Source organism: Chelonia mydas, chromosome 11 (genome assembly GCF_015237465.2).
Source record: "Chelonia mydas isolate rCheMyd1 chromosome 11, rCheMyd1.pri.v2, whole genome shotgun sequence".
Taxonomy (NCBI): Eukaryota; Metazoa; Chordata; order Testudines; family Cheloniidae; genus Chelonia; species Chelonia mydas.
In genome coordinates, this window is record NC_051251.2 from 3,091,164 (window position 1) to 3,116,980 (window position 25,817).

At 60.9% G+C, this 25,817-nt stretch overlaps 1 protein-coding gene across 11 annotated transcripts in view; it reads left to right on the forward strand.

Moving 5' to 3' along the window:
* TNS1 (tensin 1) overlaps positions 1-25,817 on the forward strand; it is a 283,525-nt gene that overhangs the window by 22,720 nt on the left and 234,988 nt on the right. For 9 of the 11 annotated variants that reach the window (XM_043525426.1, XM_043525423.1, XM_043525425.1 and 6 more), the window contains exon 2: positions 18,064-18,178. In XM_043525426.1, coding sequence (XP_043381361.1) covers positions 18,064-18,178 — 115 coding nt within the window. Of the gene's footprint in view, positions 1-531; positions 742-18,063; positions 18,179-25,817 lie in introns of those variants that run through there. The other 2 variants (XM_043525424.1, XM_043525432.1) reach the window with 2 other exon arrangements.

Here is a 25,817-nt window from a genome sequence, read left to right on the forward strand (position 1 = left end):
GTGGGCAGCTCAAAGTCTGCCCTTGTTCCGGGGACACATGGGGGACCTTGGTCTCGGGCTGGCACCTTTCTACCCCCTCTGCCAACTTTTTCCAAGCGGGGAGGGAGCTGGGAAATGGCCCGTTGAAACCCGGCCAAGTCTGTGCTTTGCCACCAGCCTGAAAACGGATCTCTCCCGGCTCTGAGCTGGGCCAGAGCCAATGCGCTGGGGGGCTGAGCTGGGAACCGGATCTGCACCCAGACCTGCTCCCGGCCCTGCAAAGCGAAGGAGGCTTCGGCACGTCCAAGGTGGGGCAGGTGGAGAGGGGATTGCCCCTCTGGGGGAGGTCCGCCCGGGGGGACTCCCAGTGGGGAGATGGGGCTGGCAGATGCCTGGGGAAATCCGGGCGCTTGGGTTCTTTAAAGAAGGGCCAGTCTATGCAGCCGGGGGAGGATTTTGTAGGCGCCTGGCAGGGTTTTCCTCCAGGCACCGCCTCCTCCTCGGAGGCGAAGGAACTGACCCAAGAAGAAGAGAAAAGCTGGAGTGACAGGGGAAGGAGGCAGGGACTAGCGGAGCTGCTGAGAAACACACTCGGGTGCTGCCTGCCGGAGAGATGGGCTGGCATCTCTTCTGGCGGGGCTGGCCCGGCTGCCCCACCGCCGCCCCGCGCCCTGGGCTGCCATGCCCACGGTCTCGCTGAGCCTGCCGGGGGCCCGAACTGGCGACAGGATGACCTGGGTTTGCTTGTCCTGCATGCTCTGGGTAGGTGGAAGCTGTGCGACCTTGCCTGGGGACAGGCCGTTCCCAGAGCCTTCCCCGGGGATGAAATTCGAGGGGGGGGGTTGGATTTACGGGGGGCTGGCAAACGACTAAACTGGCAACACTGCATGGAGCACGTGGAGGGGGATGGGGGAGTTGGGGGGGGGGAGGGAAATCCCTGCCCCCCCCCCCACTCTGGGCTGAGCTGTACAGTCACCAGCTGGGGGTGGGACGGGACATGCTTCCCGGGGGGTGGGGTGGGGCGGGGCTGAGCCCACGGCCTAGGCTGGGTTGATTTATGGTCTCTTGGACTGAAGTTCCCGGCAGGGCAGCTGCGGGGGGAGTGTGTGGGGGGTGCTGTTTCTGTCACCCCCCCCCCACCCACACACACACACCAGTAAATGGATCGATTGCCAAGTGTTGGTTACAAGTGTCTGCAGCCCCGGCGGGCGAAGGGGGGGGCGGGGGGACTGCAGGGGGGCGGGAATAGCAGCACTGTGACCTAAGAAGGGGGTTCCTCTGGAGGCTGCTTTGCAAGGAAATTCTTGAAGCTCTCCGGGAGCATGTGGCTACCGGTGCTGCTAGCCAGCTGGCCGTGCTGGGGACGGGAGGGAAAGTCTTGGGCTGGGCCCGGCTCTTCTTGTCTCTTTTCTTTGCTCCTTTGCTAACTGCTCCAGCATCACTTTTTGGGGTGCCTGATTTTGCATTTCGGGGGGGGGTTGTCCCCCTGGGGGTCCCTGCTCTTTCCTCCCCTCCCCTCCCCACAACCTTGGAGGGAGCTCAGCACCTCGCAGGGTTGGGCCCTGGGAGCTGAGGCAAGGTCAAGGGAAAGTGCCCCCCGGTGTGGGAGGTGTCTATGTCTCGCTGTAAGGGGCTGGGGGAGGGATAGTCCCCTTGGGATAGATGGCATCTTCCCCCCCCCCACACCCCCACAGTGCCACAGACCGCGGGGCATGGCCGGGTGACTGGTTGCTGGGGGGAATGGGATCAGATCCAGCTGTGGGGCTGAGCTGGCATGTGAAGATTTGGGGGGGGGGCACCTGGAGTTATGAAAGGCCATTGGGGGCAGATTTTTCAGTGTTTTATTCTTGTTTCATTGCCAACAGGCCTGGGAGCCTGGCCGTGGCCCTGGACCCCACTGCGCTAGGCGCTGTACAAACCTAGACCCACTGGAGAGTCTGTGCCCCATAGCTCTGCTCTGTGGCTCTTCCATTGCCCCCGGAAGCCCCTGCCTTTCTCTCTGCCCACCGTGACACCCCAGTGCAGCCCCTTACTCCAGCAAAAGTCCCACTCATGCCACCGGTGAGACTGGGAGTGGGGGTGTCGGGCTCTTGCCCCGTGGGACGACAGCTGATGACAAGCGATCCATCCTTCCCAGAGCCCCTCCACTCCGGCCCTCCAGTAACCCCCCTTGGTAGCGCCATGGCCCTGTTGCTGTAAATGCTTTGAGGGGTCCTGGGCTGACAGAGCCAGGAGGGGCCGGGAAAGCTCTCCTCGGCCAGACCTACCCGGGCCCGTCTCCAGCTAGGCTGGACCGAGTGCTGGTGGGCAGGGTGGCTGGCCCAGAAGGGCCCTGTTCTAACCTCACGGGGCGGAACCAGCAGCTGGGGCAGGTGGATTTGGAGGTGGTGACAGTCCAGGGATAACAGGAGGCCGGGGAGGAGTGTAGGCGAATCGGGACATGACAGCAGAGATCGGCAGCTAGAATGGGGGTTGGAGCTTTCTTCCCCCACCCGACTCTTTAACGAGCTAATGAATAACCCGCTGCTGACGTCAGGGCTTGCGGGGGTGGGGGGGGGAAGCTCTTCGCACCGGTCTAGTCCTGCTTGTTCGAGGTTGAGCTGGGGCGCAGAGGATGCCAGGCCGTCTCCAAGAGGAGAAGCTGGGGACCCATGCAGGGGAAGGCTGGGCAGGCAGCTCTTCGCTTGGGTTCTGTCTCCTGGATCTCTCTCTCTCTCTGGGGCGTTGCCTATGCGAGGACCCCCATCCCTTCCACGGTCGCCCGCTTGCAGGGATCACTGGAGACGGTGGGGCTGGTCCGCCTCTGGGTATGCTGGGGTTTCGCCAGGTTCTCGAGGATCTCCATTGCTAGTGAGGAGATGCCGGTGGGCAGGGGCAGGATCCGAGGGGCCGCGGGTTCGAGGGGCCGAGTGGCCTCTCTGAGCGCTTCGGGGTCCAACCCTGCCACTCCCGTGGGGAAGGGCAAAATCTTTTTCGAGCCATTCAACACCTGAGTGAGCTGAAGCCTGGGAAGAGGTGGCCTGTGTGATCTGCATTTCCAAAGCACCCAAGAGTAGAACCTCCATTGTGCCAGACGCAGGCCAAACAAGAGACAGGCTGTGCCCTACAGAGCTTGAACAGAAAGACAGACGGAGGGTGGAGGCGGAAGGGGCACTTGCCCGAGATCACCCAGCAGAGTCAGTTGCAGAGCTAAGAATAGAACCCAGGTGTCCTGACTGCCTTAGCCACTAGCCCAGCCAGCCTCACGGCAGCTAAGCTCAGCCGTGCATAGATCTCTGATCTCAGTGGCTCTCTTGGGCTGGGACAGCCCGTTTTCTGGACCTTTGAAAATGCCAAGCGGGATTTAAAGCAGTGGGAGCGTGGTGAAAAGCAGGGGGGAGCTGCTTCCTTCCAAATACATCACAAAAATAGTTTCTGAACACTTCTGCCTTGTCTGTATTATCAGAGACAATTCTACCATCCTGCTCTAGTACCCAACCTAGACCACAGCTAGTTTCTTTTGTTCCTGACTGATTAAAACCACAAGTTCTTCTTATCCTTAACCCAACTAGCCAATACCTTTAGCTTCCCTTATCAGTTGTCTGCATGTCATAATGGCTCATTCAGAGACGTTGCTATCAATGCGCCCCTCTTTTCCATGTATGGCTGGATCTGGGGTTGAGTGCTCTTTAATGGTCAGAATAAAAGACGGGGAGTCAGGACCCTGGGTTCTATTTTTGGCTCTGCTACTCGCTTTATCTTTTCACAATTCTCCCTTTGCTTTTGCCCGTCTGGGAGGCCCATTGTGTCTAGATGTTTTGGGGTATGGGTGGGGAGGGGGTGAGTTGAGCAATGTCACCTCTCGTCTCCCGCTGCAGGGACTTCAATGCTGTCCTCTTCCTGGCTTATCTTGTAGTGAGTCACCCGCAGCCAAGGTCTGGCTTTGCTTTGCACCACCTTATCATAAGCAATTAGAAGTACAACCTAGCGTGACAGCTCGTGGCGTTGGGCACAGGCAGGCGAGCGGGCAGCTGTGCTCGCCTGGCGAGAAGCAGAGAGTGCTCATGCGGATGAGGGCAGTGATGGGGCAGCTGAGAGCTAGATCCCTGGAGGAGACCTCAGCCCTGGGATTAGCTAGATCAATGCCTTTCCCCCTGTTCTGTGTGCTGGGGGATAACGGGAGAGGACTCCATGGCTGTGGAACAGAACCACTGACAGAGGTGCTGCAATTGAGGCCAGCATTCCAGCCATGTGCCCTCAGACTGACTGCCCGGTGCCTCCTCCAAACTCGTCCCTCCTGCACCCTGGGCTCCTCCCTCCAAGTTCCCTGCAGGGGGCTTCACTTCCCAGTGCATCGTGGGAAAGGCACACGGAGCAATGCGCTCTGCTGTGGCCAGGGGGTTGATTTTTGGTTTGCTTTGGCCGTGTTGTGGCGTAGTTCAAGAAGAGGGGAAGTGAGGAGGGCTGGTGCCCCCTAGAGCCAGGAAGGGACAGTGGGGTCTCGGTCAGTGACTGGTGGTTGACACTCATGGTCTAGGGCACAGTCGGTGTCCCAGGGAAGAGGTTGGATGACGCCCCAGGGCAGAAGTGCACGATTGCCTTGTTCCGGGGCAACCCCTTTCTCCTTCAACCCGGTCTGATGGAGCCGTGCGAGGTTGCGGGGTCAATTCAGTGGCTTATTGGTGTGATGAGTGTTGCTGCGGTCGATACAGTCGGGGTGTGTGGGGAATGAAAGGGGGTTCCAAAGAGGACGGAGCTCGGCTGTTCTCAGGGGTGGCAGATGACAGAACAAGGAGCAATGGTCTCAAGTGGCAGTCGGGGTGGTCTAGGTTGGATGTTAGAAAAAACTTTTTCACGAGGAGGGTGGTGAAGCACTGCAATGTGTTACCTAGGGAGGTGGTGGGATCTCCTTCCTTAGAAGTTTTTAAGGCCCGGCTTGACAAAGCCCTGGCTGGGATGATTTAGTTGGGGATTGGTCCAGCTTTGAGCAGGGGGTTGGACTAGATTCCTCCTGAGGTCCCTTCCAACCCTGAGATTCTAGGATTCCCCATGGGGCCGAGTGTGCCCCTTGTTTGATGACCGTCAGTGTCTCTGCCGGATAATGTGGGCAGAGAAGGCAGGTGGGGCGAGAGGAAGCAAAAGACCCTGTTGAAATGTGAACCGGCTGAGTCTGGCTGTTGGAGTCTGTGCGCACGCAAGCCAGGACATCCCCTGCAGCAGGGACACACGGACGCACCCACAGATCTGGGCTGTCCCCTCCAGCTGGGGGCAGCAGAGAGACCCCCCCCCCCATGCTGTGCACACACACTGGGATTGGGGCTCATGCCTTCCAACAGGGTGGCACCCAGGCACACCAGGACTGTCCTCTCTCGTGGAGAGGGACGGACGGACAGTTGCCTTTCAAGTAATTTTCCTGACCTAGCTGTGCCGGTGGCCAAGCGCAGCCGGAGGGAGCGGAGAGAGGCCGGGCTTGGCTTGGCAATCTCGTGGCCCTGGAATTGCTCGCAGAGGTGCGTGGCTGAAGGCTGCCTGTCCTGTCCCTGAGCAAGGGGAAACCGGCCCTGCGAGATCAGCCCGAACGGCCCTGCCTTCTGGCCTCCCCAAATGCCACCGGTGGGGCTGAGCCAAATCTGCCTCAGCAGCTAGTTAGAGGGTGTGGGTGCTGGGTCTTCTCCCCGACACAGGCTGGTGAAGGGGCTGTGCCACCAGGGAACAGCATTTGTAGCCTTTTGCACCCTGCCAGCCCCCTACTTCCTTCCTCACCCAAACGTGGCCTAATGACTACACTGCCTCCCGCAGCCCCCACGGCCAGTTCACTGCCATCCCCTTACGGCTACCCGGTCCTTTTCAGCCACCCTGAGCACTTGAAAAGCCAACCCCTTCTCCCCTCCTCTCCCTGGCTCTCCCTAGGCAGAAATGGCGGGGAAGTGAGAACCTTGCTCCAATCCCAATTCATTGGCAGCCTTTGCGGCTCAGGCCCTACTGTGGGAGAAGCTTTTGCCACGCTCCTCAATTTCAGTTCCGCCTTGTGGCCATTGCTTCCCTTGTCTCTGAAAGGCAGCCGCCTCTGGGGTGGAGCACGGCAGCTTTTGAACGGCACACAACATCACTGTGCGACAGTCGGGTGCGAACGGAGGAAGAACAGTCAAAACTGCATGGGGAATTCAGGGAGGCAGAGTGGAATTGCAGGGCTGATACTAAGGTGTGTATATATAATACCTTGTAGTCCTGCAAAAAAAACCCCACCATGGGGCCTTAAACGGGCAAAACGGCCTGGCTGTTTGAGTTGAGGTGGACTGGGGTGGTCTCTGGCTCCCTGCCGCCATGCATGGGGCTGCTGGCGATGCCTGGAGGGGCGGGCGCTGGGTGCAACATGGGGGAGATCGTCATGTCAGATGTGGGGTGGGGAATCCCCGCCTTGGGTCTCTTGGGGCCAGGACTTGTTCTGTGGTTAGCAGACCCCTTTGCCGTTTGATGCTGCTGGGAGCGAAATGAGGATAATCGCGGCTAATTAGACAGCAATTAAACTGGCGTGATGCTGCTGATCGGGCATCCGTGGTGCTGGGGTGGGGGTGGGGGGGTCACCTTTGGCTGCTGGACGGTGCTGGGCTGGCTCCTGAACTTCCAGGCCCAGAAGGCACCGTACGCTGGCCCAGAGGCCCTGTCTCTTTCCTGCCCAGCCTCCCATGCCCGAGCACAGAGCCGTGCCCGCCTGGCTTAGTGTCTGAACCAGGTTTGGGTCCGTGGAGGCCGGGGGAGCCTGTGCTGAGCTCCGTCCTCCTCCCTGCAGTGAGGGAGCGGCTCCTGGATGCCCCGGCTCAGCTCTCTGCGCATTCCCCAGGGGCGAGGGCACGGGGCCAAGGGGTAATTGATGAGGTCAAGAGGCAAACCCACCCCTGGCCGCTCAGCTCTGGAGGTCAGGGTTAAAGAGACGCCAGGCTCCTGTCGCTGAGCGGAGATGCTGGGACTCACCCGGCACGGGGGGCTCGGAGACCCTTGTTTATCTAAGCTGCTCAGCCGGCGGCGGTGGGGATCGGCGTCCCTCCTTGCTGAGCCCTGGCCTGGGGCTTTCGTTGTTTGCAGGGGCCAGGGCAACCTGCCTAGCCACGTAATCACTTTTAGGTGTACGGTGGGAGCACCTAGAGGGCCTGGCTCAGATCAGGGGGGCCCAGGGCTGCACAGACTCCATCTGAGAGTGGGGGGGGGGCGGCACTGCACAGACTCCATCTGAGGTCAGAGGAGGACCCCATCGTGCCTGGTGCTGCACGGACCCCTCTGAGATGGGGGGTCCCGTCGTGCCCGGCACTGCACAGACCCCGTGCGAGGTCGGGGTTCTGTCGTGCCCAGTGCTGCATGGACCCTGTCAGAGCTTGGGGGCCCCCTTGTGCATGGCACTGCACAGACAAGTAACAAGAGACAGCCCCGGCTCTAGGGCACTCCCGATCTAACTGCCCCAGAATGGGGGTCTCCATTACACTCCTCCGTCAGGGAGCCCAACCGATGCCACGTGACCGATCCGGATCCAGCAGTGCCCGTGCTGGGAGCGTTGGCTCTGGTTTCTGGCAGACCGTTTGCAGGGCTGAATGCAGCCCGGGGGTGGCGCGAGTGGGGTGCATGCAAATGAGTTTGGACATGTAAATTAGCCCACAGGTTCATTTGCATAAAAGGCCACACCTGGAGCTGTCCAGATCCTGGCAGCTGTGAGATGCGGGTGTGGCTTGTGCATCCAGCTGGGGATGGGAGCGGGCACTACCCACCCCCCCACTAGCTGCTCCATGGCTGGCTTGAAGCTAGTTTGCTTTTCCCATGGGCAGATGAGCAGGGCCCCTAGCCTGGGGTGGGCGGCAGGTGGGGCTGGCCTCACACGGGGCCGTGCCCGTCCCATGATGGCAGTGCTGGGCTGCGATCCCTGCTGGGCAGCAACTCCAGGGGGCTGTCCTCATGCCCCCTTCTGCAAGAGAGCCCCCTCGGTCCTTCTCTGCCTGCCAGCCGGAGCCGGGTCCCACGCCGGAGGGAGAGGAGATGGGCTGGAAACAAACAAGTTAATCCCCCTCTCCCGCCCCGTCCCTGCTGGGGGCTCGTTTTGTGTCTGGGTCCCAGGGCCAGGGCCTGGGAGGAGGAGTGTGAGCTAAGCTGCATGGGAAGGTCTCGCACACCCCACGCTCCAGCCGTGGGAATGGGGGTACGGCCCCCCCGCCACACACACTGATTAGGAAGCAGCTCACACTTCGCTGTGGCCAGCACAGGCTACTCCTGTATGTGCTGAGCTCTGAATAGGAGACGTGTCCCCATCCCCTGGGGGCCCGGGAAGCGGCGGCTCGAAGGGGCCCACTCGGGTGGCCCCCGAGGGCTGCGTGGAGGGCACCGTGGCGAGAAGCCTTTTGCCTGCACTTTGCTCCAGCATCAGCCTCGCCGCCTCCGCTGTACTTATCTTCACAGCTCCCCACCGCATGAGGCAGGCCGGGGCTGTCGGCCCCATTGCACAGATGGGGAAACTGAGGCACAGAGCGAGGCACAGGGTATCTGGGGTAGAGCTGGGGGATCGAACCAGCCTCCTTTGCGTCAGCTTTACTGCCCAGGCACTTCTGCCCCAGCAGAGTTTGGTAAAGGCCTGCCCTTCTCCCCTGCCTGAGGGGGCCTGAGCTCCGCAGCTGGGTTGTGTGCACAGCTGGGCCGGCCGCTGCCAGCTGGGGGGAGCCAGGGTGTGGGCCGGGGGCCACCTGCTGGCTCTCCACGTCTCTGCCCCTCTCTGAGATGGAAAGAGCGTGTTCCTAGGGGCTCCAAGGCATGGCTGCCCGCTCGGCACCGGGTGTGTGTAATGCCCAGCCCCACAGGGGCACAGAGATGCAGCCTTCTCATGATCTGGGCTAGTTGGGAGGGGCTGTGGGCACAATGCCCTCCTTGTCATCTGGCTTCTCTGGTGGGTGGTAGCCGCTTTCTTACCTCTTCCCACCGGTCTCCATGTGCTCCAGCGCGGTGGTTTCCTGTTGCCCCCCAGCCAGCCCTCACCCGGCTAAGAGCACGCAGACGCTCCGTGCTATCCATGCCCAAAGAACGCCCCCTCCTCTCTGCACCTGGCCAGAGGCCTGCGCCTGTCCCTGTCCTACCCGGGCCAGGCCACGGTGCCCGGGCGCTCTGGACCCCCTGGCGCTGTCAGTGTAGCCAGGGATGGAACCTGCTGCCCGGAGAGCTCGCCATCAGCCCATCTGCCCAGCAACACCCGGTGCCGGGAGCCCATGTCCCCGGCGTCCCACCCCTGCCCTGGCTCCAGAATGAGGCAGAGCCCCATGCAAAGTCTGTGTCCTGACATAGAATCATAGAATCATAGAATCATAGAATATCAGGGTTGGAAGGGACCCCAGAAGGTCATCTAGTCCAACCCCCTGCTCAAAGCAGGACCAAGTCCCAGTTAAATCATCCCAGCCAGGGCTTTGTCAAGCCTGACCTTAAAAACCTCTAAGGAAGGAGATTCTACCACCTCCCTAGGTAACGCATTCCAGTGTTTCACCACCCTCTTAGTGAAAAAGTTTTTCCTAATATCCAATCTAAACCGCCCCCATTGCAACTTGAGACCATTACTCCTCGTTCTGTCATCTGCTACCATTGAGAACAGTCTAGAGCCATCCTCTTTGGAACCCCCTTTCAGGTAGTTGAAAGCAGCTATCAAATCCCCCCTCATTCTTCTCTTCTGCAGACTAAACAATCCCAGCTCCCTCAGCCTCTCCTCATAAGTCATGTGCTCTAGACCCCTAATCATTTTTGTTGCCCTTCGCTGGACTCTTTCCAATTTATCCACATCCTTCTTGTAGTGTGGGGCCCAAAACTGGACACAGTACTCCAGATGAGGCCTCACCAGTGTCGAATAGAGGGGAACGATCACGTCCCTCGATCTGCTCGCTATGCCCCTACTTATACATCCCAAAATGCCATTGGCCTTCTTGGCAACAAGGGCACACTGCTGACTCATATCCAGCTTCTCGTCCACTGTCACCCCTAGGTCCTTTTCCGCAGAACTGCTGCCGAGCCATTCGGTCCCTAGTCTGTAGCGGTGCATTGGATTCTTCCATCCTAAGTGCAGGACCCTGCATACAGCCCACCCCGTGGGATCAGTCCTGAAAGATGCCTCCTTCCCCAGCCTCGCCGCAGGGCAGGGACACCGTCACCCAGTAGGGGAGCTGGGGAGTGCAGGAGACAAGTCTGTCCCAGACTCTGGAACTCATTGCCACTAGGGAAGAGGGAAAGCATCCCCCAGCGAGGGGGCCTGGCCTGGCGCTGGCAGGCATCACTAGTCTAATTAGGGCTTTGCTTGTCAGGAATGGGTGGATTTCGTTTGGTTTAATGACTTTCCCCAGCGGGGAGGAGGGGGTGGGGGACTCCTGGGGGCCAGGTCGCTCGGCAGAGTAGAACCCCCCCAGTGCCGTCTCCAGCCGCCCCGGGACACCGGCACGGCCCAGCTGGGGAGCGCACAGAGGTCAACCCTGCCCGGCCCCTGTGGCCGAGCCCCTTTGGGGCCCGGAGGAAGGCCAGCCAGGGGGTTGGAGGTCAAGATTTGGGATGTTCCTTAGCAGCAGCTGCGAGCAGCTGGCCCTCGTTAGAGTCGGGGGCCGGAGGGGGGGTGATGAGCTGGGACAGGAGCCGAGTGGCCGGTTCCTATCCTGTCCCCACAGAGAGTCTGAGCTGCCCCCCGGCGTAGGGCTCGGCGCCCCATGGCACGGGGGGTGCCCGGTTCTGCGCCCGAGGAAGAGCTGGGTGACCTGACCCGTCCCCGCCCCGAGTCTGGTTTGCTGGAGGCGCCCTGGCTGACCAGAATACAGGGGAGGGGTCCCGGTGAAACCTGCCCCTCCCCACGCGGCGGCACCGCAGCCCCCTGCTCTGTGCCGGCGAGCGTCTGGCGGCCCGAGGCGACTGGCCGTGTTCGCCGGCGGGGGCCAGAGTCGTCCCGCTCCCCCCGGCGGCCCCTGGCCTGCCCCACGGCCGAGGCCTGAGGAGCTGGCCTAGGGCAGCATCGCTCTGGCCCTGCCCGGCGGCTCCCAGGGCGGGCGCGAGGGGGGGCCCAGGCCCGGCCGTGGTGCTCTGTGGTGAGGGGTCACAGAAGGCTGGGGGTGGGGTGGGGGGTGAAGCTCGCAGGCTGTCCGCAGGGCAGCCGGGGGGCGGCTGGAGGGGCAGGGAGGAGCCTGGGAGCCTTAGCGCCACAAAGCCTCATTCTTCAGGCCGGCTTAAATAAACAGCCCAGGCTGCAGCTTCTCTCGGCAAGCGGGGGCTGTTTGCCGCTCGCTTCGCCCGACAGCCAAGTCCGTCCCTGGGGGGGTTAGCCGGGATCGGCCGGGCCGGGGATCAGCCCGGGGGGTTAGCCAGGCCCAGGGTCAGTCCAGGGGGTTAGCCGGGATCGGCCGGGCCGGGGCTCAGCCCGGGGGGTTAGCCGGGATCGGCCGGGCCGGGGCTCAGCCCGGGGGGTTAGCAGGGATCGGCCGGGCTGGGGATCAGCCCGGGGGGTTAGCCAGGCCCAGGGTCAGTCCAGGGGGTTAGCCGGGATCGGCCGGGCCCGGGCTCAGTCTGTGGGGTTAGCCGGGATCGGCTGGGCCCAGGGTCAGTCCGTGGGGTTGGCCGGGATCGGCCGGGCCCGGGCTCAGTCCGTGGGGTTAGCCGGGATCGGCTGGGCCCAGGGTCAGTCTGTGGGGTTGGCCGGGATCGCCCAGGCCCGGGCTCAGTCCGGGGGGTTGGCTGGGATGGCCCGGGCTCAGTCGGGGTGGGTTAGCCGGGATCGGCCGGGCCCGGGCTCAGTCCGTGGGGTTAGCCGGGATCGGCTGGGCCCAGGGTCAGTCCGTGGGGTTGGCCGGGATGGCCCGGGCTCAGTCGGGGGGGGGTTGGCCGGGATCGCCCGGGCTGGAACACAAGGTTTCCGAGTCGAGCCCATTGCTGAGGTTACTGTTGTTTCTGGGCTGGGGCAGAAGGCAGCTGAGCGAAAGCCACCAACAGCCGGGCACTCCGCGGGCACCCGGTTCCCGTCCAGCTCGGCCTGCTCCAGGGGCAGGGCTTGAAGCTGGGCGTGTCTGGCAACCTGCCAGCTGGGAGCCCTGACCCCCGGGCCGTTGGCACTGAGCCGCCTTGGCCGAAGTGTCGGTAAAACAGGCACGTTCCCGTTAAACATTTTGCTTGTATGGACCTGGCGTTTTCTGGCGCGATACCCGTTCGGTGACGAGTCGCTGGCCACCTGCAGTCACTGGGGGGAGCTGCCCCGGGAGGGGTCTGCCCCGAGAGCCCCTCAGCTCAGGGGGGCGCCAGCGAGGGGGCGAACGGGGTCCTGCCCCGGGATGCGCGTCCGGCTGTGGGGACAGTGGCCTCATCGCGGCACAGAGCAGAACTGCCCTGCACCAGATGGGCTGAGCTACTCCTTTAGCCCGGCCCTGGGCTGGAGCTGGGACAGGGGCTGGGGGTCTGATCCCCAAGGGCAGCCTGCCACCCAGATCTGGCTAGTCCTGCAGAAGGGGATTGCTGGGCGGCTCCCCTGCCAATGGAAACCGGGCGGGCAGCATCCTGGGCCCCAGGGAGCTCAGCAGGGCCCCGGTGAGTTCTGGCCTGGCCTGATTCAGAGCCGAGACACTGGGCTGCCCAGGTGTGGGGCTGAGGCTATCTGCTTGGCGCCCCCAGGTCACTGTCTGTGTGTGGGGCCAGGGCTGTCTCTGGATCAGGGCTGCCAGCATGGGGGGGCTGGGGCAGCTCCACATTCCTGCTGCGGGGAGTCCCCCGGGCCCTGTCTAGGCCCCAGGGCTCCCCCCGGTTTCCAGCACGTTGGTCCCCTAGAAAGGCTCCGAATGGAAGCGTTGAGGCAGTGAGAGCGAGCTGCCCCCGGAGCCCCCGGCCCGGGCCTGGGGCGAGGTGGGATCTGAATGCAGATGAGCCGTGGCCGAGCGGCTCATGTGTCCTGGCCCCAGCCCTTGCCAGGCCGGGCGCACGGTGCCAGCATCGGTTTAACAGCCCCTATTCTGCATCAATCACGACGCCTGGCCCTGGCGCAGACCGAGCCTCACGTGCAAAGGGGCCGGCAGGCTAATGAGTGCAGCGTCTCCAGCAGCCCCTGGAGCGGGCGGGGGCAGCCCAGGGGCCTGGGCAGGGTGGTATGGAGATGGGGCCCCTGCTTCTCACCCAGGGGGAGCTGGGGTCCGGTTCTGCCATGGCTGGGGGGGTCCTATCTCACTCCCAGTCAGTCACAGCACGAAATCGCAGTGGGGGGGCAGGGCTGGGCTAGCAGGGGGCTGCGGGTCGGGAGTGAGGGGCGCCGGCAGAGCTGGGGGGAGCTCATGGCTAGGCTAGCAGGGGGCTGCGGGTTGGGAGTGAGGGGCACTGGTGGAGCTGTGGGGGGAGCCCAGGGCTGGGCTAGCAGGGGGCTGCGGGTCGGGAGTGAGGGGTGTCGGCAGAGCTGGGGGGAGCCCAGGGCTGGGCTAGCAGGGGGCTGCGGGTCGGGAGTGAGGGGCACCGGCAGAGCTGGGGGGAGCCCAGGGCTGGGCTAGCAGGGGGCTGCGGGTCGGGAGTGAGGGGTGTCGGCAGAGCTGGGGGGAGCCCAGGGCTGGGCTAGCAGGGGGCTGCGGGTCGGGATTGAGGGGCGCCGGCAGGGCTGGGGGGAGGAACCCAGGGCTGGGCTAGCAGGGGGCTGCGGGTTGGGAGTGAGGGGTGTCGGCAGAGCTGTGGGGGGATCCCAGGGCTGGGCTAGCAGGGGGCTGCGGGTCGGGAGTGAGGGGCACTGGCAGAGCTGTGGGGGGAGCCCAGGGCTGGGCTAGCAGGGGGCAGCTCGGAATCAGGGCTCTGGGCCCCCTGGGCTAAGCTCTGGCTGCCAGCGAGGTGGGCACTGGGTCTGGGGAGCTGCTCTTCCCTCTCCCCGGCAGTCTTGGCTGGGCCCTGCCGGTTGCTCTGCCAGAGGCCAGGGCCCGTAACGTGACTGGGCAGCCCGGCCAGTACTTGGAGTGCCCGGCAGGACTGCCGGGGGTGGGGGGATCGTGGCTGGGATGTGTCCCTGAGCCCAGAGAGACGGGGCAGGCCTGTCTGGGCTGGCGCCTGGCGTGCTGCCGAAGGGTTCTGGCACTTTGCAGGGCGGGTGAGGGCCATGGGGGGGAGCTGGCCGGGCATTTATCCCTGGGGGGCTGGCCCGGGGGGGGGGTGAGAAATCCATAAACCCCACAGTGGGTCTGTTCTCCCACTGGCCTCTCCTTGGGGTCACCTTGTCTGCGCTGGGCCAGGAGATGCCCAGAGCCCTGGCCCAGATGGCAAACCCGTCTCTAGCGTGGAGCTGCCATTGGCCCAGTGCCCGGCTCAGCTCTGGACTGGCTCTGCGACAGGGGGAGACAGTGGGAGAAGGGTGCCAGGCGTGCCATGACCCTAGGGAGCCAGCGGGCACTGATCCGAATGGGGAGGTTGGTGTCCAGCCAGTCACGTAAGGCCTGAATTAGCCTTCGGCGTGCCCGAGGGAGGGAGTGCCAGCCGGCCGGGTCGCTTGAGAAACCTTCAGCCCCTGCTGCTCCGGATCCGTCTCCTGGAAGGGTTCCCAGTGGGGCAAGCTCTCTGCAGGGAAGGACTGGCCGGTCCCTTGCTCAGATCTGTGCTGGGGGCATGGTGCCGGGGCACAGCCGTGGCACTTTGGCTGCCTGCTCCTTGATCCTTGCTCTGGGCTCGTGTCACGGAGTCCCCGGGGCGATGCTCTGGAGCTGCTCCCCATGAAGCCAGGCAGAACTCTGGGGCAGTCGCCTTTCTGGGAGCAGCCTGTCTGCAGGACACACAGCTCACCCGGCTTCCACCTTCCTGGGTCTGACCTCGGAGCCTTCAGCCTCCTCTGCCCCTCCGTGCGCTTCCCACAGCGAGTCTGCCCAGGCGGGGTCCTGGGGAAGCCAGAGGGTCCTGCCCCCCAACTTCGCAGTCAGACGTGACTCTCAGCCAGCCGGGAACACAGAAGGTTTATTAGACGACAGGAACATGGTCTAAAAGAGACCTTGTAGATGCAGAGAACCGGACCCCTCAGCTGGGTCCATTTTGGGGGGCAGTGAGCCAGACAACCAGGTCTGCCCTTCACTCCATGTCCCAGCCAGCCCCAAACTGAAACTCCCTCCAGCCCCTCCTCCTCCTCTGGGCTTTGTCCCTTTCCCCGGCCAGGAGGTCAGGAGATTCCTTTGTTCTCCAACCCTTTAGCTCTCACCTTGCAGGGGGGAAGGGCCCAGGCCATCAGTTGCCAGGAAACAGGGTGTCGGCCATTCTCTGTGTCCAGACCCCTGCACACCCCTGCCCTCTAGGGCTCTGCAATGATCATACACCCTTATCCCACCCCCTAGATACTTAAGAACTGCCTAGGGGAAACTGAGGCACCCCCACAATATTCAGAGGAAACATTAAGAACAGTTCCGCTTCGTCACAGCTCGGTCTCTGGACTCTCAGGGGTAGTTTTGGCTCCCTGGTTGGGCACTTCCAAAGAAGGGTGCTCAGGGAGGGCATACGGGGTGCGGAGCTCCCTGCCCCTGGCACGGCTGTTGCCTGCAGTTCTGCCCTGCGGGTGGGCCCCCCCCAGCCCTGCCGGGAGTTTGTGGGAGCGCTGGATCCGGAGCTCCCGGCATTGTGCTGCGGAGCAGGGGCTCCCTCCTGGCGTCAGGGCCCGATTCCCAAGTCCCCTCTGTTAGATGACGCTGGTGTTGCTCTGCTGATCTCGACGGCACTGCTCCTGGGTCGCCCCAGTGGGCGCGAGATCAGAACAGGCCCCGCTGAGCCCCGGCTTTAACAGGGCGCCTGTCTCCTGCTCCCGGAGCCCCGAGTCCAGCTGGCCCTCGTGGGGCCGGTTAACCCCTGCCATGCTGGCAGGCGCTTGTCTGTAAAGTCGTAGCCATGGAGGGCTGGAAGGGACGGCGAGGGGTCTCCTGCACACAGAGCAGCTGTCACAGCGTCGCAGGCCTGTGGCTAGCGGCTGGGGTGCTGAGAACACCCACGCTCGTTTCTCCCCACCAGGTGAATGCAGCGTCCGGTGCCTGGCCTCTCTTGCGATGCTCAGACCAGTAACAAATGCTGCTCCTGCTGGCTAGTGCAGGGAGGAGTTTGGCCAAGTCTGGAGGCCAAGCCCAGATTTGCCCGTTGGCAGCTTGGCCAACCGCCTGCCGGTCTTTCCACTCTCTGAACGTGTGGACCCACTTTGGACGCCGCTTTTCAAGCAGGAACCGTCGCGTTAGGTCACCTGCTGCTTCTCTGGTGTCCCCCGTCGGCTCCCCCGTCCCATGTGCCGAGAGGCATGGGGTGGGCCCGTCGGCACTCGCCCGTCACTCTGACTCCTCCAGCCTCGCCTGCCAAGCCCCGGGGCTCCGAACCCAGGAAGCGAAGCTGTGGGTAGCGGTGTCGCCCCCTAGTGAGCGGCTGCAGCGACACGGAGGATAAAAGCCCTACTACTGGGGCGTTCTCGCGCGAGCTCCACAGTGCCGCGGCTCTGCTCCCAGGGCCACCAGGCTGGGCCGATGGCTTTGCTACAAAGAGCTGCTGGGGGCAGGGTTGCTTCCACACCCGTGTCAGGCTGTGCCCAGGGGACTGCCAGCCCGGGAAGCCGGGGAGCGCCCCTGGCTGCACTGGGTGGTGCGTGTGGTGGGGGGAGGGAGCTGTGTCTGATCCACTTTTGAGGTGACTTTGAAGGAAGCAGGCCTGAGTGGGAAGGGGTCTGGCCTCAAGTGGCTGGCAGTAGGGGCATCTTACCCACATCTCTTAGGGCTGATGCGGTGTCTATCACTGTGGAGTCCGGGCACTGGGGGTAGGGGCTGCCAACTACCCCCACCCCTCGCAACTAGGCAAAGGCGCAAGAAGAGCAGAGGAACGTTTTGTTAGATGTTATTGGGTGTCACTTGTAACGTCCCAGCCAGTGCAAGTCGCCTGCTCCCTGGGGCCTGGCCCGGCCTGGCCTCCCCTGCTCCATCGGGGGGCTCTAGGCAGTGCAGCCGGGGCAGGGGTTTGTGCGAGGGGGGGGGAGGGGGTGGAGCTCCCTGGAGGGTGGGTGGGCTCACGCCGGCTGCGGGAGAAGGGTTGGATGGAGGGGGTGAGAAACGCCTGCATCCCCCACCGGAGTTGGAGGACGTGGCCTCAGTTTCCCCAAGCAGTTGCTGGCGCTAGAACCTGGGCTGTGGCTTAAAGGGGGGAGAACCAGCCACTGGCGAACACCCAGGTGCAGTGCGTAGTGCCCCTTTAAACGCTCACTGTGTGCCTGGCTTCAGGTCTCATCCTCACTGCCTGCTGCTGGGTCTTGGCTCTTTACAGGACAAACCCGAAGCAGGTGTAGGGGCACCGGGGAGGACGGTAACTGAGGGCACTAACCATACACACCAGGCCGGGCCTGTCTACACACACACGGCTGCTCTGCCTGGTGTCCGGGTGCTGCAGGGATGTGAGACACAGTGAGCGCCGCCCGGGGGCCCACAGACTGTTTAAAGGGATCCCTCCCGATTGCTAGGTGCTACACGCGTGCGTAAGGCAGCCTCCCTGCCCCCAGTTTGCTGCCAGTCCTGGCATGTTTGGAGGAGCTGGGGGGATGGGTGTGGCCAGAAGACAGAGCAGTTCCCCAGAGCTAGCGCTATGCCCATTTACACCTGCTGAGGATTTGGCCTGTAATCTTTTCCTCATGTAGCAGTGAGTTCCACAGGTTAATTGTGTTGCATAAACAAGTGATTCCCTCTGACCCTGCTGTTCAGTGGTGTTGCCTTTTTCTTATTCTTGGGATCGACCTATCCTCCTGGGGGTCAGACTTCACGCTTACCTGAACACTGGGGGGGGGGGGGCATGGGGCAGATGCTCAGCTGGTGCAAATCAGCGTCTTCCACTCAGCCCAGCAGAGCTGCACCAGTTTGCACCTGCTGTTGAGCTGTGTTTATTCTGCAGGAATGGGAGCCAATCCATTGTGCTACTAGAGGGGAAACTGAGGCATGGGGTGGTGAAGTGACTTGCCCAGGGCTGCTGACGAGGCAGTGGCAAAGGCTAGGTCGAGCGCTGGGACTCCGATGTCTGCGGTGCTCAGCCCGTTGCTGGTTGCAGGGGCCGGGGGGGCTGAGCAGGTTGGAGCCCAGCTGCGGGTGACTGACCGCTCTCCTTTCTGCCCCCCCACAGCCCGAGGACCTGGAAGCCCCCTCCTCCCACACGTTCAAGGTGAAGAGCTTCAAGAAGGTGAAGCCATGTGGGATCTGCGGGCAGGCGATCACGCGGGAGGGCAGCACCTGCCGAGGTGAGTTCACAGGCTCCGACGCGACTGGGGAGTGGACTGAGCCAAGCTGGTGCTGTGTGGCGCCCACCGGGTGGCCTGCCATGAGATGAGCGGGGGAGGTCTCAGCCCAATTCCCAAGGGAGGAGAGCCGGGTTCACAGCCAGGCTGGTGGTGTAATCTGAGGGGCTAAGGAGGGAGCAAGCTCCGTCCGGGGCGGGGCGCCAGACTCCCACGGGGCCACGGGGCACTGCCACATGCCTGGGAGCATCGGTGACACTTTTGGCCTTCACACCATCCCCTGTCAATGAGTTCCACAGGCAATGAAATGTTCTGTCTTATTTTCTGTCCCTTTCCTAGTTCTTCCTAGCACACTGCCAGCCTTTTTGACTGCTGCTGCCCATTGAGCTGAAGTTTTCGGAGGACCACTCACAGTGACTCCAAGATCTCTTTCTTGGGTGGTCATGGCTAATTCAGTCCCCGTCCTTGGACGTGTAGAGTTGGGATTATGTTTTCCGACGTGTGTTATTTTGCACTTATCAATGTTGAATTTCATCTGCCATTTTCTTGCCCAGTCACCCGGTTTGGTGAGATCCCTTTGCAACTCTTCACAGTCTGCTTTGGACTTCGCGATCTTGAATAATTTTGTATCGTCTGCAAACTTTGCCACTACGCTGTTCACCCCTTTCCCCAGATCATTTATGAATACGTTGAACAGCACTAGTCCCAGTACAGACCCCTGGGGGACCCCACTGTTTACCTCTCTCCACTGTAAAAACTGACCACTTATTCCTACCCTTTGTTTCTTGTCTTGTAACCAGTTACTGATCCACGAGAGGACCTTCCCTCTTATCGCACACATGCTTACTTTGCTTCAGAGACCTTGTCAAGGCTTTCTGAACTTCCAGGTACACTAGACGATCCTTTGGATCATCCTTGGCCACATGTTTATTGTCCCCCTCAAAGAATTCTAATAGACCGGTGGGGCGTGATTTCCCTTGACACAGACGGTGTTGACTCTTCCCCAATAGATTGTGTTTAGCTACGTTTCGGATAATTCAGCCCTTTACCATGGTTTCAGCGGCTTTGTCTGGCATTGAGGTGAGGCTCACCGGCCTGTGAGTGCCAGATTCGCCTCTGGAGCCTTTTGTAAAAATAGGTTTCAGAGTAACAGCCGTGTTAGTCTGTATTCGTAAAAAGAAAAGGAGTACTTGTGGCACCTTAGAGACTAACCAGTTTATTTGAGCATGAGCTTTCGTGAGCTATGCATCCGATGAAGTGAGCTGTAGCTCACGAAAGCTCATGCTCAAATAAACTGGTTAGTCTCTAAGGTGCCACAAGTACTCCTTTTCTTTTTTTGTAAAAATAGCCATCACGTTAGCTACCCGCCTGTCCTCTGATGCAGGGGCTGATTTCAGTGGGGTGCCATTGCAGTTCTCCGGGCTGGCCACAGGATGGCACCCCAAGACTCTGCATCAGGAAGAGCTGTGGGTGCGGCTTGCTGGCCAGCGCTGGATAAAGGGGGCTGCACCTCTCTGGGGCAGGAAGGGGCCGTATGTGGTGTGCTGGGCTGGGACCCCCCCCAGGGATCTTGCCAGCTGCTCAGCCCCTAAGAACCACCTTGGCCATGCCCAGCCTTCATTGGGTGCTGGGGAGTCGGACCCTGGGGGGGGGTGGGGGGTGACCAGCACAGGGGGACTGGGGTGTGTGGATCCCCTTGTCCATCAGTGACTGAGCAGCCAGCAGGGATCCAAGGCCCCCGCCCTGAGCCCGGGAGGGTCCGGGGTGGAGGGGGGTCCTTTGCCCCAGGCCGTGTGCCCTCTCTGGGGTGAGGCTCCGTCTCCCTGCGGAAGGGGCTGAGAGAGCAGGAGGCGGTGCTCAGAGGAGGTGGGGTGGGGATGAACCAGCTGGGCCCACATGGGGCAGGGCAGTTGAGCCCCCTAGCTCGGCCCTGGCTCCTCCCTCCGGCACCGCGGGGGGATTGGGGAGAATGGGGTTTCCTTTCTGTGGGTTCCCAGCACGGCGCGGCCTTGAGTTATCGATAGGGAACCGGCATCCAGAGGGGCCAAAAGCCATTTCACAGAGGGCTCGTGGGCCAAGGTCCTGACCGGACGTCAGGGCGAGCCCAGATCCCTGGAGGACGGGCCCAGTCCGAAGGGGTGGGCAGGGGGATCCGTGCAGGTTGCACTGGAGACCCTAGTGCTGAGAGGCTGGCAGGTGTCGTGTGACTGAACGCAGAGGCAGTTAGATCTTGGAGAAAGGTGGGCCGAGCTGCAGCTCTTGTTTGAAGCGGAGCAAGGGGGTCTGTTCTCTCTGCCTGGGGCTCCCTTCTCCTGGGCCGTTCCTTGGGGGCTGAGCTGCTGTCTACGTGGGCCGGGAGTGTGGGAACAGAATGTTTCTCCTTCATGGTTTTTCCAGGCGTGCGGAAGGGGGAGGTTCCTGGCCGGGGGTCCCGGTCGAGCCTCTGCCCGAGAGGAGAATGGGCAGGGGTCCCCGGAGCTGGGGGGGGCCGCCTGGCGCTGATCCAGCGTCCAACCTGGCCTCTGGCTCAAGTGACCTGTCCCTGCCTTCAGACGGCTGGGGGCAGGTCTGAGCTCACCCTGTTGGCTGCTCTCCCCACGGAGTCACAGAGCTCAGACCTGTTCTGGGGGGCCCATGCTCAGCCTCATGCCTCATGCTTGGGAATCAGCCTGTGCTTTCCTTTGCTCACCCCACCTCCGCCCATTAGCTCAGTCCCACCCCCACTGAGGTGGGACCCCCTCTCTCTCCTTGATCTCGGTGCCCTTCAGAGCCCCATAGCTGGTCCCTCGGGCTCCCGGAGCCAGGACGGTGCCCGGCGCAGCCTCACCCCACCCAGAGGGGCACCAGGAGGCCTGCAGGTGGGGCGGCTGCAGGGCGGGGATTGACCGCGACATTTCAGGGGCTCTAGGCGCAACGCTGGGCAGCCTGGCCGGAGGGAGCTGGGTCCGTTCGCTCCAAGGCCAAGAAACCGCTGTGTGATCCCCAGAGCGGCTCCCCTGAGCTCGAGGTGATGCCCGGGCCTAGCGATCTTTGCTCTGGCCGCTGGTGGTGAAGTGCTGGGAGATCCCTAGCGGGAAGGTGCTATGGGATCGCAAGGGGTGTCCACAGCCTCCCCGCTAAGCGGCCAGCTGGGCTCCGTCCCTGCATTTAGGGACCTGGTCCTGCCAGGAGCAGAGCCCTGCTGCTCACTGGGGCGACGGGCAGGAGCCCTGAGGAGGTGGGAGTGGGCAGCACAGCCCTGTCAGCTGGCACGAACTGGGGGAGATCAAAGCAGAGAAGCGGTAAGGAAGGGAGAGGAGCCCTGTCACGGCCCCCCCCGCAAGGTGGGGGAAGCCAGCATGGCTCTATGTGGCTTACTCCCTTGGGTGGGCGCTGTCCCCATGGCTGATGTCAGCGGAGACATTTCAGACCCCGATTCTCCCCTTGTGTGACCCTCCTGGTTGGACCCCACAGAGCCCCGATGGCAGGACTGGGGTCTTGGCATGTTCAGTGCTGCCTCGGAGCCGGCAGGGGGAGCTCACACATGGATTTGATGGTGCCTCCCCCTGCCCATGGTAGCCAGTTTAACTATTTGTTTCCCTGTCGTGTCCGAGTGGCGGGCATGGGGGCGGGGTACCGGCGGCTGTCCCCCAGCATGTTGAAAAGCAGGTCGGGGTTGGAAAGCAGGAAGAGAAGACCCAGGGTGGGCTCGTCCTGCAGGCCTGGGCAAGTCACTTCCATGTTTGTACCTCGCTTTCCCCAGCTGTGAAGGAGGGGCAGTAATTCAGACCTGTGGCAGAGTGAAGGGAGAGTTTAGTGCCGGTTTATAACTAAGCAGGCGTTAGCGGTGTGTTGCTTTCCTTGTACAAGTCTTGTTTTTCCCCTGTCTTTGGAATAACGTTGTCACTAACAGCCTCCTGCTGTCCACGTCCAAAGAGGTCCCACAGCAAGGGGGCTTTATGCACTCACAGAAACAATAAATGAATGAATGAGCAGATCTCAAAAGTAACCAGACTTCCCTACCCTCCGCTCCTCAATCTTCTGCAGAGTCACACACTATTCCCACTGCTAACCTACAGCAACTTTGGACACCTGTTCCCAGGACTTTGCAGGTTGTGGGGACGACGTTTTAACTGTTATCCACCCATCCCAAACAAAGGCTACCTAAACCTCGCCCCCCCAGGATCCGTCACTTGTTCACCTGCCTCTCAACTTGACATAATTGGCACAAACAATAAGAATGATTTGTCCTCTTCTCCCATAATGCCCTGGGGGTAAGAAGAGGCAAATAAAGAAGAACCTGATATGACCCTTCCACCAGTAGATGGCGCTATTAACTTCCGCATTTGTTAGGCTAGAGGGCCGGAGCTCAGCTGACCCCGAAATATGCGTAATTCCCAGCCCGCCAGCCCGGCAGCTGTCCCACGCACCTGGTCGCAGTTCCAAAGCTGGCATTGCCCAGGGCATGATCCAGCTCCCCCCCACCTCCAGATGCCTGTGGGGCACGCTGATTGGCTGGCAGACTTTTGGCTGGAGCTTTCCTCTCTCTCTTGGCCAGGGGAAGGAAAGAGGAATCTGTGTCCAGCGAGTGCAGGGCCTGGTTAGTGAGAAACCCAGGGCCAGGGTTAAAAAGAGAAGTTCTGTTGGCATTCGCCGTGGGCCAGGATGTGCCGCCTTTGGGGCGCGGGACCTGCAGCAGCTGTGCGCATGTCGTGCTGCCCAGCCCGGGGCATGATCATGTCCGACTGCACTAGCCAGGATGGATCGGCCCCGGCCTGGCCTGGTGGGTAAGGCACTGGAGTGGGATTCAGGAGATCGGGGCTAAAATCTGGTCCTGCCACAGGCCCTTGGGCCAGTCACTTAGTCTCTCTGGGGATCACGTCCTGCTTGTCTTGGCTGTGTAGATGATAGATTGCCATCAGGGTGAGGACTGTCTCTTACTCTGTGTATGTACAGCACCTAACGCGATGGCACGTGGATCTCGCTCGAGCCCTCTAAACATGCTGCTGGAATACAGGGAGTAGGTGGAGGTACCCTGGTACCGCAGCAAGTAACGTTATCCATTCGGCACGGGGTACTTCCCGGTTTGCCTTTCTGAGTCAGCGCCGGGCCGTGTATAATGCCAACGGGCGCGGTGCTTCCTCTTGGATGAGATTAGGGCCTGAGACCTTGTGATCATTAAAGAGCTCTGGATGCTTTTTGTGCGGGGGCAGGGATGTTTGTGACTTAAATTCCTTCTGTTCTTGTAGCTGGAGCAGGCGTTCTCTGCTTCCTGACTTAAGCGGGTGTGTTGTGTGCGGCTGTTTAACAGCGGCTCCGCTCCACCTCAGAGGTGGCTGCATTTCATCAGGGAGTGCAGTGCTTCGGGAAGGGTTTTGCTGTAGGCTGGATGGGGCCGCAGCTATGGAAGGTCATTCTCTCTCTCTCTCCCACATGCTGCCCAAGGCATGTGTATAAAGGCGGAAGAACACGTGCACGGAGGGAAAGGAGGATATGAGCTGGCCGTGGCAGACCCCGGCGCAATTCAAGCCCCACTGATATGGATCTGTGGCGAGGTGAAGTCACTGGGCAGTGAGCCGCAAGCTCCTTGGCCCAGCCAAGTCCCTGTTATCAGGGCGGTCAGGTGCACCCCTGCTCTGTGCTCATTTTCCGATGGCTCTGCCGAGAAGGAAAAGCTTATTCAGGCTGCAACAATGCTGGCTTCCTGTGTTCCCTGCTGCACCAGGAAATAACCCCAGAGAGGAGAATCTCGAGGCACTGGGCAGCTAGCAGGGCTGAGCTTTGGGATGGGGCGGGAGGGATCCCTTCCCGATCTCCTCCCCTTTCCAGTCAGGGACTCTGTGGTGCTTGTGCTCCTTTGCCAGCTGGAAAGAGAGAATGGTGGTGAGAGAATGGTCTTAATAGCATGATCGAAAATCCTCGCTCTTGCTTATAACAGCAGCCCCTTTGGAAGTTCAAAGGCAAATCCGCTTCCTTCCGCACTGGAAGTTGTGGGTCTGGGTTGTGTGGTTGCACTTCCCGGTGTGTTGTTGTAGGGTTGCTGGTGGGATGCGCCGGGGAGCTGCTGGAGGTGCCGTGTGTCGCTATTGTAGTGTTCCTCCTGAGTGCACCGGTGGCGTTTGCAGACCCTGGTTTGTTATCGTAGGGTGGCTCGTGATTGTGAGGCTGTTGGTTTGGGTTCAGCAAAGTGTAGGGAAGAAAGTGCCCTGGGGAGAGTTGGCCTGGATTAAGGAGCGATGAATCGGCTTAAATAAAATGACTGACCCGCATGTGCGCACGCCAGTATGCATGCACACACAGAGTTTTTCCTCCATTTTCCCCATCTGCACTTGCCGGTCCAATGGTCTGAAGGGATTTCTAGAAATCTCAGAAGAAAGCATCTCTCTGCAAGATTTCCGACCCGGGGGGCTCAGGCAGTTGCGTGCATCTGGAGGAGATTCTGAGAAGCATCGGTCTGTTTGGGTTCTTAGGCACTCTGGACCTCTCCAGGCTCAGCCGTTGTTAATACTTGTCGGACAGACAGCCCGTGGTGGAAGATACAGGCTGAAATACAGTTGAGATTGGAAGAGTCTCTTCGGCTCTGGTTATACGGTGTGATCCAGTGGATGCTGCCTCAGACTCAGAAGAGCTAGGTTCTGGCACTGACCCACTGGCTGATCTTGGGCAAGTCATGTCCTTGCTCTGTGCCTCAGTTTCCCCATCTGTAAAATGGGTATGATGCTACTCCTCTCTTTTGTAAAGTGCTTGCAGCTGTGCAGGTGAGAAGCTCCGTCTAAGACTGAGCTGATTATTAGCTGTTGTCAAGGCTGATTCCCCACTCTGGCACTTTGAGTGCAGAAGGTGGGAGCCCTGCAAGGATTAAAAAAATGAATACTGGCCACTTCAGGCTGGTATTAAACTCCCAAGGTCACCGCTTCTCTCTGACCTTGGATGGGCAGATGCTGCCACCATCCAAGTGCAAACCCCTTGAAACCCAGGAAGGAAGACTTGGGAATTCCTTCCTGTGGGGTACCCTCAAGCCCTTTCACCTCCCCCCTCCGGGGAAAAGCTGAGAAAGAAAACCAAGGAAATCCGCTGTTGCCACCAGCTGATTGAACAACATATGCACAAACCTCTTGGGACACTAAAAATCCAATCCTGTTCTTTAAAAAAGGTAAATGTCATTAAACCCCAAAAGAAAGGAAATACATTTGGAACTTCGGCTTTTTGCTAGATCTTAAAAGAAACAATTACAAAAATTAAGCATCAAGATCGCGCTCTTGAGGTTCAGCGTAAAGGTTACAAGCAAAACAAAAGCATCTGGGGTTAGCACAGAGGCGTCCATAACCCTGATCGCGTCTTTCTAAACATTCCTGATCTACTTACACAGGTGGGTTGCTAAAAGTAGTTCTCGGTATGATCTGATGATTTTCATATCTGACTTAAAGCTTCTCACAGCATAACTGCTCCCTGTTCCCCTCTTCCCTGGAGAACAACAACAGACAAAGGGGAAGTTTTTTCCCAATTTTAAAAAGTTCTAGCCTTCCCACTGGCTCTTTTGGTCAGGTGCCCACTCCCTTCCTTTTGCCTGTGGGCTTCTTAACCCTTTGCAAGTAAAGCAAGTAGAGAACAGCTACTAAGAGGGATTTTACAGCTAACTGGCTGTGCTACCCCCCCTTAATTT